Below are 19299 nucleotides of genomic sequence, written 5' to 3' on the forward strand. Positions count from 1 at the left end.
CTTATTGGTAATATCACCTGAAAATATTTTCCCTTATATGGTAGGTTGCCTTTCCATGTTGTCAGTGGTTTCCTTTGCTCTGCAAAAGCTTTTAAGTTTAATAGGGCCTGTTTATTTATTTTTGCTTCTGTTTCTTTTGCCTTAGGAGACAGATCAAAAAAATATTGCTGCGATTTGTGTCAGAGAATATTCTGCCTGTGAATATTCTTCTGTGAGTTTTATGGTTTCAGATGCTTACATTTAGGTCTTCGGTCCATTTTGAGTTTATTTTTGTATGTGGGGTGAGGAAATGTTCTAATTTCATTCTTTTACATGTACTGCCCAGTTTTCCCAGCATCACTTATTGAAGAGATTGTCTTTTCTCTGTTGTTTATTCTTCCCTCTTTTGTCATAGATTAATTGACCGTAAGTGTGTGGGTTTATTTCTGGGCTCTCTATTGTGTTCTGTTGATCTCTGTATCTCTTTTTATGCAGGTACCATACCATTTTGATTACTGTAGCTTTGTAGTATACTCTGAAATCAGGTAGCGTGATACCTCTAGCTTTGTTCTTTTTTCTCAAAATTACTTTGGTAATTTGGAGTCATTTATGGTTCCATATAAATTTTAGAATTATTTGTTCTAGATCTGTGAAAAATATCATGGGTACTTTGATAGGGATGACATTAAATCGGTAGATTGCTTTGGGTAGTATGGCCATTTTAACAATATTAATTCTTCCAAGTTAAGAGCATGGGTTATCTTTTCATTTCTTTGTACCATCTTCAATTTCCATTATCGGCATTATATAATTTTCAGAGTATAGGTCTTTCACCTTCTTGGTTAAGTTTATTCCTAAGCTATTTTATTCTTTTTGATGTGATTTTAAATGCGATTGTTACCTTGCATTCTGTTCCTGATGATTCATTACTAGTGTATAAAAAAGCAATAGATTTCTGTTTATTAATCGTCTATCCTGCAACTTTACTGAATTCATTTATTAGTTCTAAGAGTTTTTAGGCAGAGGCTTTAGGCTTTTCTATACGTAGTGTAATGTCATCTGAAAACAGTGATAGTTTTACTTCTTCCCTTCCAATTTAGATACCTTTTATTTCTTTTTCTCGTCTGATGGCTGTGGTTAGGACTTCCAATGGTATGTTAAATAGAAGTGGTGAGAGTGGGCATTCCTGTCTTGTTCCTGATTTTAGAGGAAAAGCTTTTAGCTTTTTGGCATTGAGTATGATGTTAGCTGTGGGTTTGTCATAAATGCTCTTTATTATGTTAAGATATGTTCCGACTGTACCAACTGTGATGAGACTTTTGTCATGAATGGATGTTGAATTTTGTCAAATGCTTTTTCTGCATCTATTGAGATGATTATGTGATTCTTATCCTTCCTTTTGTTAATGTGGTGTATCATATTGATTGATTTGCGAATATTGAACCATCCTTACATCCTTGGAATAAATCCTACTTGATCATGGTGTATGACCCTTTTTATATATTGTTGAATTCAGTTTGCTAATATATTGTTGAGGACTTTTGCAACAATATTCATCAGAGATATTGGCCTGTAGTTTTCTTTTTTTGTAGTGTCTTGGTCTGGTTTTGGTATCAGGGTATTGGTGGCCTCAGAGAATGAATTTGGGAGTGTTCTTTCCTCTTCAGTTTTTTGGAATAGTTTGAGAAGGATAGGTGATAACTCTTCTTTATATGTTTAATAGAATTTCGCTATGAAGCTGTTTTGTTCTGTACTTTTGTTTGCTGGGAGATTTCTGATTACTAACTCAATTTTACTACTAATGGTCAGTCTGTTCAGATTGTCTGTTTCTTCTTGATTCAGTCTTGGAAGGTTGTATGTTTCTAGAAATTTGTCCATTTCTTCTAGAAAAGTTGTCCAATTTGTTGGCATATAACTGTTCATAGTATTCTCTTATGATTTTTTGCAGTTCTATGGTAATGGTTGTTATTTCTCCTCTTGCATTTCTTGTTTTGTTTGTGTGGGTTCTCTCTTTTCACCTTGGTGAGCCTAGTTATTGGTCTCTATTTTATTTATTTCCTCTCTGATCTTTATTGTGTTCTTCCTTCTGCTGACTTTGGTCTTTGTGTCTTCTTTTTCTTATTACTTTAGATGGTAAGTTTTGTAATTTGAGATTTTTCTTATTTCTTAAGGTAGGCCTGTATTGATATGAACCTCTCTCAGAACTGCTTTCACTGCATGCCATAGATTTTGGAGAGTTGTGTTTCCGTTTTCGTTTGTCTGGAGATATTTTATGATTTCCTCTTTGATTTCTTCATTGACTTTTTGGTTTTTTAATAGCATATTGTTTAGTCTCCATGTGTTCATGCTTGTCCCCCTTTGCTTCCTGTAGTTGATTTCTAGTTTCATACCACTGTGCTTGGAAGAATTGCTTGATATGATTTCTGTCCTCTTAAATTTGTTGAGACTTGTTTTGTGGGCTAGCATATGATATATCATGGAGAACATTCCATGTGCATTTGAAAACAATGTGTATTTTTCTGTTTTTGGATGGAATGTCCTATAGATATCTGTTAAGTCCATCTGGTCTGTTGTGTCATTTAAGACCACTGTTTCCTCATTGATTTTCTGTCTAGATGATCTGTCCATTTATGTAAGTGGAGTGTTAAAGTCCCCTACTATTATTTGTATTATTGTCAGTTTCTCCCTTTATGTCTGTTAATATTTGCTTTATGTATCTCGGTGCTCCTGTATTTGGTGTATATATGTTAATGAGTGTTATATTCTATTTTTGTATTGATCTCTTTTTCATTATATAATGCCTTTCTTTGTCTTTTTTAAATAGACTTTGTTTCAAAGTCTGTTTTTTCTGAAATGAGTATTGCTCCCCTCGATATCTTGTCATTTCCATTTGCGTGAAATATCTTTTACCATCCCCTCACTTTCAGTCTGTGTGTGTCTTTAGCTCTGAAGTGAGTTTCTTGTAAGCAGCATAAAGATGGGTCTTGTTCTCTTATCCAACCCACCATCCTTTGTCTTTGATTGGAGCATTTAGTCTGTTAACATTTAAAGTAATTATTGATAGGTGTGTACTTATTGCCTTTTTGTTACTTGTTTTCCAGTGTTTTTGTAGTTCTTCCCTGTTCTTCTTTTAGTTTCTTCCCTTTTGGTTTGATGATTTTCTTTAGTGCTGTGCTTGTGTTCTTACTCTGTATTTTTTGTATATCTATTGTAGGTTTTTGATTTTTGGTTACCGCAAGGTTCATGTTTGTTGACCTATAACTATATTTACTTGTTCTAAATAGGAAGTCATTTAAGCTCAAGCACATTCTAAGTGATACACATTTTTTTCTCCCCTCCTTCACATTTTGTGTTTTGATGTCGTATTTTACATCTTCATGTTTATCCCTTTACTGATTGTTGTAGTTATAGTTGATTTCATAATTTTTTTCTTTTCATCTCCATGATAGCTTAATTGATTGATCCTCAGCCTTTACTATGTATTTGCCTTTACTAGTGGACTTCCCTTACTACCTGATTCTATGTGGGTCTTTCTTAAAGCCTTAGTTTTGCAGGAGTCTTTTTGCCAGTCTGCAGTTAGTTTTCAATGAGAATTGTTCACATGTAGACATTTTTTTTTTTTTTTTTTGGCTGTACGTGGACCTCTCACCGTTGTGGCCTCTCCATTGCAGAGCACAGGCTCCGGACACGCAGGCTCAGCAGCCATGGCTCACGGGCCGAGCCGCTCCGCGGCATGTGGAATCTTACTGGACTGGGGAACGAACTTGGGTCCCCTGCATCGGCAGGCGGACTCTCAGCCACTGCGCCACCAGGGAAGCCCTGTAGACATATTTTGATATGTTCATGTTGGGTAATTGAGTTCATTTCACATCCTCCTACTCTGCCATCTTGATCTTCTCCCTTATTGCGGTTTTGAATTGCATTTCCCTGATGATTAGTGATGTTGAGCATCTTTTTATATACCTGTTGGCCATTTGAATATCCTCTTTGGAAAAATGTCTATTCAGGTCCTTCACCCATTTTTAATTGGATTATTATTTTTTTTGCTATTGAGTTGTATGAGTTCCTTTTATATTTTTCTTATTAACTCCTTATCAGATATGTGGTTTGCAAATATTTTCTCCCATTCTGTATGTTGCCTTTTCATTTTGTTGCTTCTTATTCTTTGCAGAAGCATTTTAGTTTGATGTTGTCCTGCTTATTTATTTTTGCTTTTCTTGCTTCTGCTTTCAGTGTCACATCCATAAAATCACTGCCAAGACTGCTGTCAAGGAGGTTTTTCATTTCCTTCTAGGAGTTATGGCTTCAGGTCTTACATTTAAGTTGTTAACCCATTTCTAGTTAATTTTTGTGAGTGGTGTAAGATAGGGGACCAGGGACTTCCCTGGTGGTGCAGTGGTTAAGAATCCACCTGCCAATGCAGGGGACACAGATTCGATCCCTGGTCCGGGAAGATCCCACATGCTGCGGAGCAACTAAACCCGTGCGCCAGTGCTATTGATCCTATGCTCTAGAGCCTGTGAGCCACAACTACTGAGCCCACGTGCCACAACTACTGAAGCCTGCGTGCCTAGAGTCCATGCTCTGCAACAGAGAGAAACCATCGCAATAAGAAACCTGCGCACTGCAAGGAAGAGTAGCCCCCACTTGCCACAACAAGTGAAAGCCTGTGTGCAGCAATGAAAACCCAACACAGCCATAAATAAATGAATTTAAAAAAATAGTTAGGGGACCAGTTTCATTCTTTTGCACGTGAATATCCAGTTTTTCTCGCACCATTTAACGAAGAGACTGTCTTTTCTCCATTGGGTATTCTTGGGTTTTTTTTCAAGTATTAGTTAACCATATGTGCATGGATTTATGTGTGTGCTCTCGATTATGTTCTGTTGGTCTGTGTGTCTGTTTTAATGCCAGGACTATATTGTTTTGATTTCTATAGCTTTGTAATATAGTTTGAAATTAGGAAGTGTTATGCCTAGTCTAGCTTTGTGGGTTTTTTTTTTCCTTTCAAGATTGCTTTTGCTATTCAGGGTCTTTTGTGGTTCCATGCAAAATGCCATTGGAGTTTGTAGGGATTGCATTGAATCTATAGATTACTTTGGGTAGTATGTACATTGTTAAAAGCATTAATTTTTCCAATCAATAAACAGAGCATAGCTTTTCTGTTTATGTTTTCTTCAGTTTCTTTCATGAGTGTCTTATAGTTTGAAGTGTAGAGATCTTTCACCTCCTTTGTTAAATTTATTCCTAATTATTGTTTTTTTGCTGTTGTAAATGGGATTGCTTAAAACTTTTCTTCAAATTAGCGTATAGAAACACAAATGATTTTTGTATGCTAATTTTGTATCCTGCAACTTTACTGAATTTTTTCATTAGTTCTAACTTTTTTTGGTGGAGCCTTTAGGATTTTCTCTACGTAAGACATATCATGTGCATAGAGAGGCAATTTTCCTTCTTCCTTTCCAATTTGGATGCATTTTGTTTCTTTTTTTTGCTTTATTTCTCTGGCTAGGACTTCAAATGCTATGTTTAATGGTAGTGGTGAGAGTGGGCACCCTTGTCTTGTTCGTGATCTTGGGGAAGAACATTTTACCTTTCAACATTGAGTATGGTGTTAGCTGTGGGCTTGTCATATATGGCCTTTATTATGTTGAGGTACATTCCTTCTATACCCAATTTATTGAGAGTTTTTATGGTGAATGGATGTAGAATTTTGTCAAATGCTTTTTCTGAATCTATTGAGATAGTCATGTGATTTTTATCTTTTTATTCATGTGATATATTACATTAATTTCTTTTCGTATGTTGAACGATCCTTACATCCCAGAGATAAATCCTAGTTGATGATGGTATATGATCTTTTTACTGTGCTGCTGAATTTGGTTTGATAGTATTTTGTTGAGAGTTTTTGTATCTGTGTTTATAAGTGATATTGGCCTGCAGTTTTTTTTTCTCATAGTGTCCTTTTCTGGCTTTGATATCAGGATAATACTGGACTTGTAAAATGAGTTTGGGAGTATTCCTACTCTTCTGTTTTTTTGAGGAGTTTGAGAGGATTGGTGTAGATTCTTTAAATGATAGAATTCACCAGTGAAAACATTTGGTCCTGGGCTTTTTTTCTTGGGATATTTTTAATTACTCATTCAATCTCCTTCATTATTGGTTTATTCAGATTTTCTGTTCATGATTCATTCTTGGTAGATTATGTTTCTCAGAATTTATCAATTTCTTCTAGGTTTTCCAATTTGTTGGTGGATAGCTGTCCATAGTAATCACTCTTATGGTCTTTGGTATTTTTGTGGTATCAGTTGTAATGTTTCTTCTTTTATTTATATGTGTTGTCTCTTTTTCTTTGTTAGTCTATCTAAAGGTTTGTCAGTTTTGCTTTTTGTTTCAAAGAACTGTTGGTTTTGTTACTCTCCATTGTGTTTCTGTTTTTCTGCTGTATTCTCTTTTTCATTTATTTCTGCTGTAATGTTTATTTCCTTTATTCTTCTAACTTTGGGCCTAGTTTGTTCTTTCATAGTTCTTTGAGGTGTAAATTTAGGTTGTTTACTTGAGATCTTTCTTTTTTCTTGATGTAGGCGTTCATCACTATAAACTTTCCTCTTAAAAATGTTTTTCCCGTATCCAGTAAGTTTGGTATGTTGTGTTCCCCCCTTTTTTTTTTTTTTTTTTTTTGCAATACGCGGGCCTCTCACTGTTGTGGCCTCTCCTGTTGTGGAGCACAGGCTCCGGACAGGCAGGCTCTGTGGCCATGGCTCACGGGCCCAGCTGCTCCACGGCATGTGGGATCTTCCCAGATCGGGGCACGAACCCGTGTCCCCTGCATCGGCAGGTGGACTCTCAACCACTGTGCCACCAGGGAAGCCCTGTTCCCATTTTTGTTTGTCTCATGATACTGTTTTCCCTTTTGATTTCTTCCTTGATCCAGGAGTGTGTTCAGGAGTATATTGTTTAATTTACGTGTATTTGTGAATTTTGTACTTTTATTATTATTACTGATTTCTAGTTTCATTTCATTGTGATTGGAAAGACACTTGATATAATGTGTATCTTCTTGAATATTTTGAGACTTTTTTGTGGTCTAATGTATGATCTATCCTAGAAAATATTCCATTTATTCCAGAAGAGTATTTATTCTGCTACTGTTTGGTGGAATTTCTCTCTATGTCTCTTAGGTCCATTTAGCATGTAGTGTTACTCAAATCCATTGTTTCCTTATTGATTCTGTCTGGATGATATCTCTTTTGTTGAGAATGGAGTCCCCAACTAATGTTTTATTGCTGTCTATTTCTTTTGGTTCTGTTAGTATTTGATATATGTTTAGGTGCTCCAGTGGGTACATAGCATATTTACAGTTGTTACCTCTTCTTGATGGATTGACCCCTTTATCATTATATAATGACCTTCTTTGTCTCTTCTGACTATTTTTAACTTAAAGTCTATTTTTTTTTTCTGATGTAAATATAGCTACTCTGTCTTTTTTGGTTAATGTTTGCTTGAAATATTTTTCCATCCCTTCACTCTCAGTCTGTGTGTGGCCTTAAAGCTATAGTGAGTCTCTTGTAGGTAGCAGATCATTGTATCTTTTTTTTAAAAAAAATCCATTCTTTCAGTCTCTGTCTTTTGATTGGAGAATTTAATTCATTTACATTTAAAGTAACTACTGAGATATAAGGGTTTACTATTTACATTTTGTTAATTGTTTTCTGACTCTTTCATAGATTCTTTGTTCCTTACTTCCTCTCTTCTGGTGTGGTTTGATGAGAGTCATCTCTTTAGTTATCTGTCCTACCTGTATTCTTGACCTATCAATTTTGGGGGCAGAATATTTTTTTCTCAGTGTCTTACTAACTCTCCAAAGTCATCAAGCAGATATTCTTTTTATTTTGTTCAGTTTTTGAGCTAGAGGATTGGTTTGAATTAATTTGCTTTAGTGAAAGCTGCTGAATTGAATCTTTAGGCCACAAAATATTTTATCACATTTCATTTTTATTACCTTTAAAACTAAGAGAAATTAATTTTGAATCTTTTGTAAATGTCCTATTTGAGCAAGCAATTTTGTATTGAGTTTTCTAATGTTCTTTTTTTACAATGAACATACGTTTTTTTAGATCATTTTATAATTTAGCAGATTTAAATATGAAGAAATGAAAGAATTACTTAAAATTTAACCATTTTCATTCATTCTTTCATTTAGTATGTTGCTTATATTGTGGCACTGAAGTTAGTAAGCACCTCTGTTACAATAAGAGAAAACAGAAATATTCCAGAAATACTGAAAATTCAGATAATTGGCCTTGGCACCCAAGTATCTCAGCGACCAGGAGCACAAGCACTTAAGTAAGTTTCAAAAACTTATTATTTTAATTTTTATTTCTATGTTTGACTTCAGGCCAAAAAAAATATAGTGTTACTTAGCATAAAAAAACCTGATTAATAGTAGTTTGTCTCTAATTTCTTTTCCTTTTGTGTGTGAAGATAGTCATTTTATATTACAGAACTATATGAGGAGCTCATCATTTGTTCTCCCCTTCCTTTTTTCCTTCACAAATATTTCTTGTATACTGTTTAATTCATAGATTTGTTACTATGAAGGCTATGCATAGAAACAGTAACTTTCTGTTTTCAAGGTGTTTATGCTGTAGTTGATAAGAGAGGAAATAAAAAATTAATTTAAGATCTGTATAATATTTGAGAGCTCATAAGTAAGAAGGTACTGTAATGTGAAATACCTTAGGGTTAATGCTACACAAGCTCAGTTGTAGAAGGGAATAACTTGGACTTGGAGATCTGGGGCTTAGGCTAACTGAATGGAAGGGACCAACAGATGCAGGGATGAGGGAGCAGAGTGTGCAGGGTGGCATGAAATAGGGAGATGAATTCCATGAGCATGTATTCCATATAGCATGTATTCGTGCGGCAGTTTGGCAGTGTTCTGAAGTTGGCCAAAGTGGATTTTTCATGAGGAAAAGGAAAATAAAAAAATAAACCAAATCAGAGAAAAAAGCCCCAGACTGTGTGGGTAATTAAATTCTAGGCTACGGAGTTTGGACTTCAACTCTGGGTGATGGGCATGGTCCTGGCTCTCAAAGGAGTTTTTTAAAAGGGAAATTTGTATTTTAACCTATTATATTAGAAGGATCTTATTTGTAATACTTCTTTTTTCTGCACTGGATTGTAGGGTGGAAGCAAAATTAGAACACTGGTATATAACAGGTCTGAGACAGCAAGATATTGTACCATCACTTGTGGCTTCAATTGGTGATACTGCATCATCCTTGCTTAAAATTGAATTTGAAACCAATCCAGAGAATAGTACTGCTGACCAGACTTTGGTTGTTCAGTCTCAGCCTGTGGAGGTCATCTACGATGCTGTGAGTACAAGGAGAAAGTGAATCCTTATTAAACACGTCTTATGCTTCTGACATATGGTTTTCTTCTTTTTTCCTTTTCATATTTAACCTTAATTTACTTAGTAGTTCAGTTTACTGACACTTTTTTCTTGATTAAAGAGCAGTACATGTTTAGCAGTTAATTTTGATTTTTCATATGCTACAGATTTTGTTGTACTGTATGCTTATGTTAAATTTTTTAAAAAAGTAATATACCCTTAAAGAAGTCTGTGTTTATTATACTGGCTAACTACTCACAAATAACTACACACCAGTTTCCTACCCCAGTTTCTTTTTGCTTATTTTCCCTTTCTCTTCAATGTTTGGAACCAATTTAAAAAGCTTTAGCAGCAAATGAAAGAATTTTAGATACTGTTCACGTGAGAAAAAATCATTGCCATTTCTTTGCTGTTGAAAATGCTGGCTCCAGTTCTGTATCTGTAGCTCCATCTTTATTCAGACTCTCTTAACTCATCTTGAGCATCACTCGTTCCATCACTTGTAGGTTGGCCCCACTCTGTCATTGAGATCCCTGACTTATTTTTACTGTACAGTTTAGAAGTAAATTCACAGTGTGGGTGGGTGGGAGGCAGAACTTACTGTATTCTGTGATTTTTTTTTTAAATTAAAAAAAATTTAAATTGTGGTAAAATACATAGAACATAATTTCCCATCTTAGCCATTTTTTAAGTGTATAGTTCAGTAGGGTTAAGTACATTCACACCATTTTACATCCAATGCCCAGAACTCATTCTTTCTTGCAAAATGTCTGAATTTAAGTTCAAGTTTTGGGTGTAAGTAAGGACTGAACAGCTTTCTTATTTTCTTTCTAAACGTCAAAGTGCAGGAGAATCCAGTTGCACTATAGAGAGGTGGAGTTTCACCTTCTAATCTGGAGGCTAAGTCTAGAAGTAATGCCCCATTGCTACATCAATGTGATACCGTAGAACATACTTAGGGTCACCTTAACGATATGCACACATTTGTTGCCTTTCCAATAAGGTGAAGTGAGCTATACCATTTTTCAGGTTCCCTTTCACTCCAGAGGGAGATGTAGTAGGGTAGATTGTCTTTGGAGGTACCACCTCAGTTCAGAGCCAGAGTTGATTAGAATTAAACTGAAACTTTAAATTTTGTAATATAGAAAGTACTCTGTATAACTTGTTTATATTTTAAATGATTTTACAGAAAACCATCAATGCAGTGGTTGAATTCTTTCAGTCAAATAGGGGATTAGATCTTGAGCAAATAACATCAGCTACATTGATGAAGCTGGAAGAAATTAAAGAGAGAACAGCTACAGGTAAAGAATTTGCATAAATGTCATCTAAACTCTCAAAGTTTTTTGCTGTTCTAATGTAAATACTATGTTTAAAATAGTGTAGGTAGTTTTTTTGTCAAATATAACTGCCAGACGGGGTGAGAAAGAGAATAATATGGGGCACAGGTGATTCTGTCTGCTGTTACCTTCAGGAACCTGTGCTGCAGAGTGAACTTGAGCTGGAAAACATCCCTGTCTCAGTTCTTAAGCGACTGTTCACCGTACTGTGTGTGAATCGAGTTTTAAAGATACATACTTTTGTGCATTATGGCCTCTAATCTTAAGCCACCTACTGTATATGGTTACTTAACTAAAGAAATAATGAATTTTTCTATCTCTGGCTAAAATACTAGCTGTGTTGGGTTTATTATATTATGCAATATGATTGTTTCTCATTGACCATATGCAATTTCACCTTACATGCTGAATGGAGAATCTAATCTGTGAAAAGAACTTCTCCAACATACTTTTCAAGTGATCTTCTTATTCTCGTTGTTAATAATATGATTACATATTTCAAATTGACTGCATAATCTTTCATCATTTCTTTTTCTTCTTTTAGGACTTACACATATTATTGAAACCCGAAAAGTTCTTGATTTAAGGATAAATCTGAAGCCCTCGTATCTAATAGTTCCACAGACAGGTTTCCACCATGAAAAGTCAGATCTTCTCATCTTAGATTTTGGTACATTTCAGGTAGGTGTATATGCATTTCTGTCTGCTCATTTTTGCTCAGTTTAGCAGCTAGCTGTCTGACAGTATGCTGTTTTTCCCTCAGAGTTCACTTAAACTAAACCTAGACTTATTTCTTGTTAGCATTTTGTCAAGCCTAGCTTAGATTGTGTAGTTTGTATGTATCTTACCGCTATTAAAAAAACAACAGCTAACATTTTCTGAAATGGTGGATGATTTGACATTGAGGACTGGCTTACTGCTGTCTTTTCCTAATTAGAGAGAAGCACTCCTAGTTTTCAAGCACTCCTAGGTTTCCAGAATCTAATTACATAGTTTTCTTTGTTAATTTATATGTCTTGAGAATAGAAAATTATACAGATATGAATATATGTTTGTTAAATCACTGACATCAACTAAGAGTTGATGAATACGAGAGCATGAGAACTGTAAGGGTTTGGTGTTGAACCTCCTAGAAATCCAATCTTCTGAGAAAAACTGAAGATTTCAAAAAATGTAGTCCTGAATTGATCCTTGTTTCCTTTAGGAAGAGGGAAAAGCAAATCGAGATTGGAGCTGAATTCTAATGGCCTAATTATTCTAGTTATATAGTGGGGAGAGGAAGGAATAAAACCTTCTGTTTCATGGTGAAGAGTTTAGGATAGCTGGTAGGGAAGCTTGAGCCACAAGTGGTGACAACTCCTGAGAGCCAGGAAGAGTCGCATGTCTAGACGGGTTATTTGAGATAGACAGCTGTGTAACTCATCTTGTCATTAATTTGAATGTGCTGAGGGGCTTCCCTGGTGGCGCAGTGGTTGAGAGTCCGCCTGCCGATGCAGGGGGCGCGGGTTCGTGCCCCGGTCCGGGAGTATCCCGCGTGCCACAGAGCGGCTGGGCCCGTGAGCCATGGCCGCTGGGCCTGCGCGTCCGGAGCCTGTGCTCCACAGCGGGAGAGGCCACAACAGTGAGAGGCCCATGTACCGCAGAAAATAAAATAAAATAAATGTGCTGCGCACCTGTTACCCAAATGTAATAGAGATGTATGCTGAAATGGTATATTCCTAATAAAATATTTGCTAATAATTATTAGAAAATTAAGCAAAATATGAATTCATTAAGGGCAATGTTTTAATTTTATGTAGGCTTTAAGAAAACACAACTAAAGTATGTTGATATAAAGATTTTTCTGTTAAAAAAATTGAAGGTTTTTCTCCATTTCAGCTTAACAGTAAAGATCAGGGTTTGCAGAAGACTAGTAATTCATCTCTGGAAGAAATAATGGATAAGGCATATGACAAGTTTGATGTGGAAATAAAAAGTGTGCAACTACTCTTTGCAAGAGCAGGTAAACTGTTGCTCAGTTTTCAGAATCTTGAAATTATGTTGAGTAGCATTGGTAAATAGATACGCATGTTTACGTGTATATCAACCCTGATAACATTTTGAACACATATACTGTTGGTCACTTAAGGGAACCAAATAGGAGCCCATCAGTGAAAATCTTTGTCACAATTACAGAGATGTGGCTGTTCATCTTAGGGTACTTAGTACCATTTGAATCTAAGTCCAGTCATTGCCTGTTTTTTTTTAAAGTGACATAAAACTGCCCAGAATATGGAATAGAAGTTGCAGTTGGCTTATGTTCCTCTGTCCCAGTGTGTTTGGGATGTCTCAATGTTGTTTTCCCTTGCTGCCTTTATTTTTAAATATTTTACTATTAGCCTAGTCTTTATTTGAGTGGTAGTATGTTTTTTACTTTTGTAGATACCTGAGAAGTATGGATATAGTCTTTAAACCTGAAAAGTAGTGAATTTAATTATTTTCCAAAAGCTTTGGTGGTTTCTACTGCTTAAATGAAGATTGTTGGTTCTCTGTATTTCTTTAGTTTCTAGAAGCAATAATAAGTATTTGCAAAGTATCCTTGAGTATATCACTCTGTGGTAGGTCACTGAAGGAAAGGACATAGTTTCTGTGTGCAGAGTGTATACTATAGTGGGAGTAATGAGATTTATTAAAACGTAAATATATAATGCTCTACTTAGTTTTATAGATTGAGCCTATTAATTCCTTGAAGAGAAGTACCTATACAGACCATTAAAGCTGCCTTTTCTTTTGTATGTACTTAATAATAATTGTTTGAATTATAAGCAATAAAAGATGTTCATTCATTGCCATCAGTTAAGATCTGTGTAGAGTTCTTTCAGTTATTGGAAGTCTGTCTTTGGAACCTTCTTATTTGGAAGATTTTGTCATAAAATCTTGCTTGATAAAACTCATTTTTGCTTTAGAATTATTGCACTTAGGACCCCCAGAAACCTCTATTTTTCTTGTCTTTCTTTCCCTGTTTTTTCCTTTTTTCATGGCAACTCCCCAACCTTGATCTCTAATTCTGGAATCAAGGCAGTAAATTCTTAGGTTTTTTCCCCTGTTTGCTTTAAAATGTAAGATGTTATTAGAAAACATTCTTCAAATAAATGTTTAAAATTATTTTTATATCATAGTCTTTGACTTTTGTCAATCTGTGTTAAAAAATATAGGTCATTTAGCTTGTATGTTGAAAGAAGTAAAAGTCATCATTGAATATATTTGTTAATTATTTTCTAATAGGTTACTTTTCCATAGAAAACCTGATAATCTAAAACTAATTAATAAATAAAAACTAGTCATTTAATTAAAAAAATTTTTTTAAGATGAAAACTGGAAAAAGTGTCGATTTCAGCATCCATCAACTATGCATATATTGCAACCCATGGATATTCACGTTGAGTTGGCCAAGGCAATGGTGGAAAAAGACATTAGAATGGCTAGGTAATGTATGAGTTTCCTTTATATTATAAAATCAACAAGGTGAAATATATCTGCATCAGTTACTGAATTTTAAGAAAGCAAAGCTAGATTTCTGAAGGACAGAAAAAAATAATGATTATCTTACAGCAGAAATACATTTTTAAGGAAATGTTTATTTGAATTATGTATCACCTCTCTTATTTCAGAAGTACTTGGGCTTTTACATTTTGTGAAAGTTGGTCATCCCTGTTTTTGAATGGATCGAATTCAAGGTTCAATATTGAAATATAAAATCTTCAAAAATTATAGGCTCTTTTGATTATGGAACCATATAAAATCTTGAGAATAATCTAAGGGAATGGAAAGTAGAAACTGAATTTTGAATTTAAGTAGATAATTATGAAATTATCTGCTGCCTTCTTAAAAACAGCTTTGTTGAAGTATTACTGACGTTTAATACACTATGTTTGTTTAAAGTGTACATTTTGATAAGTTTTGACGTAAGTATTTATCTATGAAACCATCACCATCGTCAAGATAATGAACACATCCATCATCCTCAAAAGTCCTTGTGTCCCATTGTATTTTCTCCCTCATATCCTTACCTGCTAACTCCTCTCCCCTCAATCCCCAGGCAACACTGATCTTTCTGACACTAAAGGTTTGTTAGAGTTTTCTAGAATTTTATATAAATAAAATCATAGAGTTGTAATTCTTTTTTTTTTGACTTACTTCATTCAGTATAATTGATTAGAGATTTATTCGTATGTGTATCTTTAGTTCATTGATACTCTTTATCAGTTGGAGGTTAAACCAACTGTGCATTACTAGATAAAGCTCTTTTAGTAGTAATGTATTATTCTTTTAAAACGTTGGACTTGGCTTGCTAAAATTTTGTTATGAAGTTTTAAAACCTTACATTTCTGTTTATGAGGGATATTGATCTGCGCTTTTATTTTCTTGTTTTGGCATCAATGTATCAGGCTTCATAGAGGGAAGTTGTGTAGAATTGGTATTTTTTCCTTCTTATATGTTTGGTAGAATTCACCCGTGAAGCCACCTGGGCCTGGAGTTTTCTTTTTTGGGGGAGGGTTTTTAACTACTAATTAAGTTTCTTTAACTTAAATTCAATTTCTTTAATAGATATACGGCTGTTCAGATTATCTGTTTTTTTGAGTGATCTTTGATAGCTTGCATTGCAATGAAAAAGTTTGTCTTTCATGTCTTAGTTGTTGAGTTTATTGTTTTAAAATTGTTTATAATATTTCCATCTTACATTTTTAATACCTGGAGAATTTGTAGTGTTGCTGTTTCTCTCACTCTTGATATTAGTAACTTGTACCTTTTCTCTTTTTTTTCTGATCAGTCTGGTTAGAGGTTTATCAATTTTGTTGATCTTCTGAAAGAATCAGCTTTTGGTTTCAAATATTTTCTCTACTGTATTTGTTTTTTATTTCATTGATTTCCACTCTCACATACAGTATTGCTTTTTTGTTTTGCTTACTTTGGGTTTCATTTGTTTTACTCTCATAGTTTCTTAAGATGGAAGCTGAGACCATTCAATTGAGACCTTTCTTCTTTTCTAATACAGGCATTTAGTGCTTCAAATTTTCCTTGAAATGCTGCTTAACTGTACCCTACACATTTTGAAACTCTTCAGTCAGTAAACTGGGTATTTGTACAACTTTAGTCATTTGTTTCCCATCTTTCAACTTTCCTTTGTTGACTGATGTCCAGTGTCTTTGAAACAGTTGTTTCACATATTTTGTCCATTTTTTTAGTTATTTTAGTAGGGAGGGTTTATCTAGTCCCTCTATTTGGGATGATATTAGTTTTATGCAATGTTTCAGAAATAATAAAGAAGCATCTCACATTTTTACAGTGCTTTTCAATTTACAGAGTACTTTCACAGAAAGTTCAATCCTTTGAGGTAGGAACAGCTAACTGGCCTCTCTTGAACATTAGTGGTTGCATTATACAGAAAAATCATTCTTCGTTTAGTAGTTAGGCATCTGTCAGCTTGAGCTGTTCAAGCTTAGTTAGGAAGTCAAAGATAAACAACCTGAAAGAGCTTTATGAGCAGCAGATAGCTGCCACAAAGTTATTAGGACAAGCAAACCCAGGCAGTTAGGTGTAATAGGGAAGCAGAAGAGAAGCACGTGCTGAAAAGTAAGCACCTGATGAAAGCACAACAGTGATTCAGCAGTAAGTAAAACAGATAGCCTTCTCATGGAGCTTATATTTTAACCAGAGGAGACATAAACAAGTATACATATGCTATGTCAGGTGCTGATAAATGCTATGAAAGGAAATAATGGGAGGTGAAGGGATAGAGAATGATGGGGTAGATACTCTTTGATGTTCAGAATGAGAAATTTTTGATACCAGGAAATGTTATGTACAGTGTTTTAGGTTTTAAAACATAGATAATTTGTATTTGAAAATGTCTTCCTAAAAATTAGTTAACTTAAGGTTTGGCTGCTTAAGAAGGATACAAAACTTGGCTTACATAGAGCTTCCCATTCCCTGGCAATGTTGAGGCATTAATATAATTAGATTAAAACATATCCAAAGTAACTTTGACCCCAGAATGTAGTCTCTTCTCCATTCCCTTCCCCACCTCCATAGTATAGAGAAGCTGGACCTTGATACCTTATAGTTGAATTAATTATGTTTTTAGATTTAAAGTATCTGGAGGGCTTCCTCTGATGCACGTGAGAATTTCTGATCAGAAGATGAAAGACATGCTACATTTGATTAACAGTATACCCTTGCCACAGAAATCATCTGCACAGTCTCCAGAGAGACAGGTAAATGGAGATAATAAAAATGCTAAATATCTTTATATTTGTATATATGGTGATTTTTTTCCATCTTTTTGTGAGCTGTTTTGTTTTTCAGTATTGTTTAGGGCCAGTTTCCTTTATTTGATACATTTTTGAGGTTTAATGTGGTTGATTCTGTACAGAACTGCATATGGCATTGAATAAATAAAGACTGTAGCCTATTTTCATTTTGGAGTGGTGGTAGAAAGTCTGTTATAGGGAATAACGGAAAGAAAGATACATAAATGAAAGGAAAAATGTTTTTCAAATTTAGGAAATGTGTTTTAAATAAAGCTAAATATAGAAATCTTCTTTAAAATGTTGCAAAATAAAATGATCATTATAAAATTTTCTTATATGTTAGACTGAAAAGTTCTAGATCACTTTACTTGGAATTGATCTTTACAACATAAATGTTGGACTTCCATTTACTTTGAAATGAAATTTGAGAGCCAACTAATGTCGATACCATTTTCGAGGGACCTGTCAAAAAGACGTATAATTAATATTGTAATAGACAGCAACTGAATGCCACACAATGATAGGTAGACTTATCTACTAGAGTTATACATGGTTCTGCCCTTGTAAATGCAGGTGGTGGTCTTAATAATAAGTAAACTCCAGCCAGCCATTAGTTGATTGCATAACGTTCTTTGTTGGAAGATTTGTGTGCTGTGTATGTGTCTTTCCATCTCTCTCTATTCTCTTATTACTTTTTCAGTATTTCTCTCATTTATGTACATTTAATCCTGCTAAATTAGTATGTTTAGAAAACTTTTTGTATTATTTTCTAGGTATCCTCAATTCCTGTAACAACAGCTAGTACAAAAGGCCTACTTGGTACGCCACTGTTGCTAGATGGAGTGGAATCAGGGGAGGAAGGTAAAATGTTCTTTATTAAACCAAACCTAGAGATAAACTTTTCAGAAAATAAAGGAATTGTGAAAGTGTTATAGTAGTTTACTGGCTTTATTTCCAGTTGTGCTACTAACCAACAGTGAGACTTCGAGTCATTTATTTTTATTTAAGGCCAAGTTTCTTTGTTTGAATAAAAGTATTTTTGTGATTGACAGTGTTTAAGATTCTAAATAAGCTGCTTTTTTTTGCCCTGATCTCTACTTGATTCTTTTCTCTATCTCTGGTCTAACTGATCTTTTTTCATTTTGAACTAGAATGTAAACTTTATGAGGACAAGGATAATGTCTGTCTTGGTCACCCTGGTGTCCTTAGTGGCTGGTACAGATGGATATGTGATAGATGATACCCAGTAAATATTTTATTGAAAATTGAATAAATAAACTAAAGTGAAAAACAATCAGAAGTGTTGAAGAAGAAAATAGAAGGGCTGTTTGATTTTATATATGATTATCCCATGCCAGGTTGAGTCACTCTGTGGGACTTAGAAAGAAGCTATATTCTGATTCTGAATATGAAGGTTATGTCTAATAAATGAATTTTACTTTTGAGAGATTTCAGTTTTGAGTGTTTTATGCAGTTTTCGATGGACATTCTCTCAAGTCAATTGTCTTCTTCCTTTAGAGTCTGATGATGAGTATTTTGATGCTGAGGATGGAGACACACAGACTGGTAAAAGTATGAAAGGGTCAGACATAAAAAAGGTTGCTGAGGCCCCAAATGAGGAGCTCATTAATCTTCTACTGAAGTTTGAAGTTAAAGAAGTATGTATATTTGTTTTGTCCATAAACAAATATATTCTTGTTACTGCTGTCCTTATAAACTGTCTAATGCTAGACCCAAACATTAAGTATATTTAAAATGTGGTACTCTATCTTCCCTACTGCCACCGCCCCCCACACACACATATACTTCTAAGAAAATGAAATGTTATTTTGTAAAAACTGATACAAGTATGATCTGTGGTACATCTGATCTATTCTGGAAAAGCTCGAGACTCTTAGTTAGGATTTTCTTTTCTGTAGAAAATTTCTGTGACATGTTTACTTTAATATTTTTCAACTTTTAAGCCAAATAATATAGTTTATTGTCATGTTTATAATTTAGAAAAATGTAAACAACCTAAATTTGCAACACGGCTTTTACAGCCATTGAAAGTCTGGTAGTAATAAAAGAAAACATCGACATCGAGAGATGGTCAACGCATATCTTTATTTGGGGAAAAAAAAAGCGATTACAATTCCAAGGATATTATGATTCCATTTAGAAAATAAACACACACATACACACACACTTTTTTTTAAAATAAATGACAGTGTTCATCTCTGTGTGGTGGGATTATAGTTTTTCATTCCTGCCTGTTTGCTTTTATATATATTAAAAAATTTTTAAATGAATA

General features: G+C 34.4%; 1 protein-coding gene across 4 annotated transcripts in view; it reads left to right on the forward strand.

The window, feature by feature from the left end:
* The window catches only part of VPS13C (vacuolar protein sorting 13 homolog C), a 176583-nt gene that overhangs the window by 57901 nt on the left and 99383 nt on the right, over positions 1-19299 (forward strand). For all 4 annotated transcript variants that reach the window (XR_007475254.1, XM_049705299.1, XM_049705298.1 and 1 more), the window contains exons 17-25: positions 8183-8325; positions 9167-9359; positions 10566-10680; positions 11261-11397; positions 12595-12718; positions 14064-14181; positions 16841-16970; positions 17780-17867; positions 18525-18664. Coding sequence is in view for 3 of the 4 variants with exons in the window: in XM_049705299.1 (XP_049561256.1) it covers positions 8183-8325; positions 9167-9359; positions 10566-10680; positions 11261-11397; positions 12595-12718; positions 14064-14181; positions 16841-16970; positions 17780-17867; positions 18525-18664 (1188 nt within the window). In the remaining variant the exon portion in view is untranslated. The remainder of the gene's footprint in view (positions 1-8182; positions 8326-9166; positions 9360-10565; positions 10681-11260; positions 11398-12594; positions 12719-14063; positions 14182-16840; positions 16971-17779; positions 17868-18524; positions 18665-19299) is intronic.

This window comes from Orcinus orca, chromosome 2, assembly GCF_937001465.1.
Source record: "Orcinus orca chromosome 2, mOrcOrc1.1, whole genome shotgun sequence".
NCBI classification, from domain to species: Eukaryota; Metazoa; Chordata; class Mammalia; order Artiodactyla; family Delphinidae; genus Orcinus; species Orcinus orca.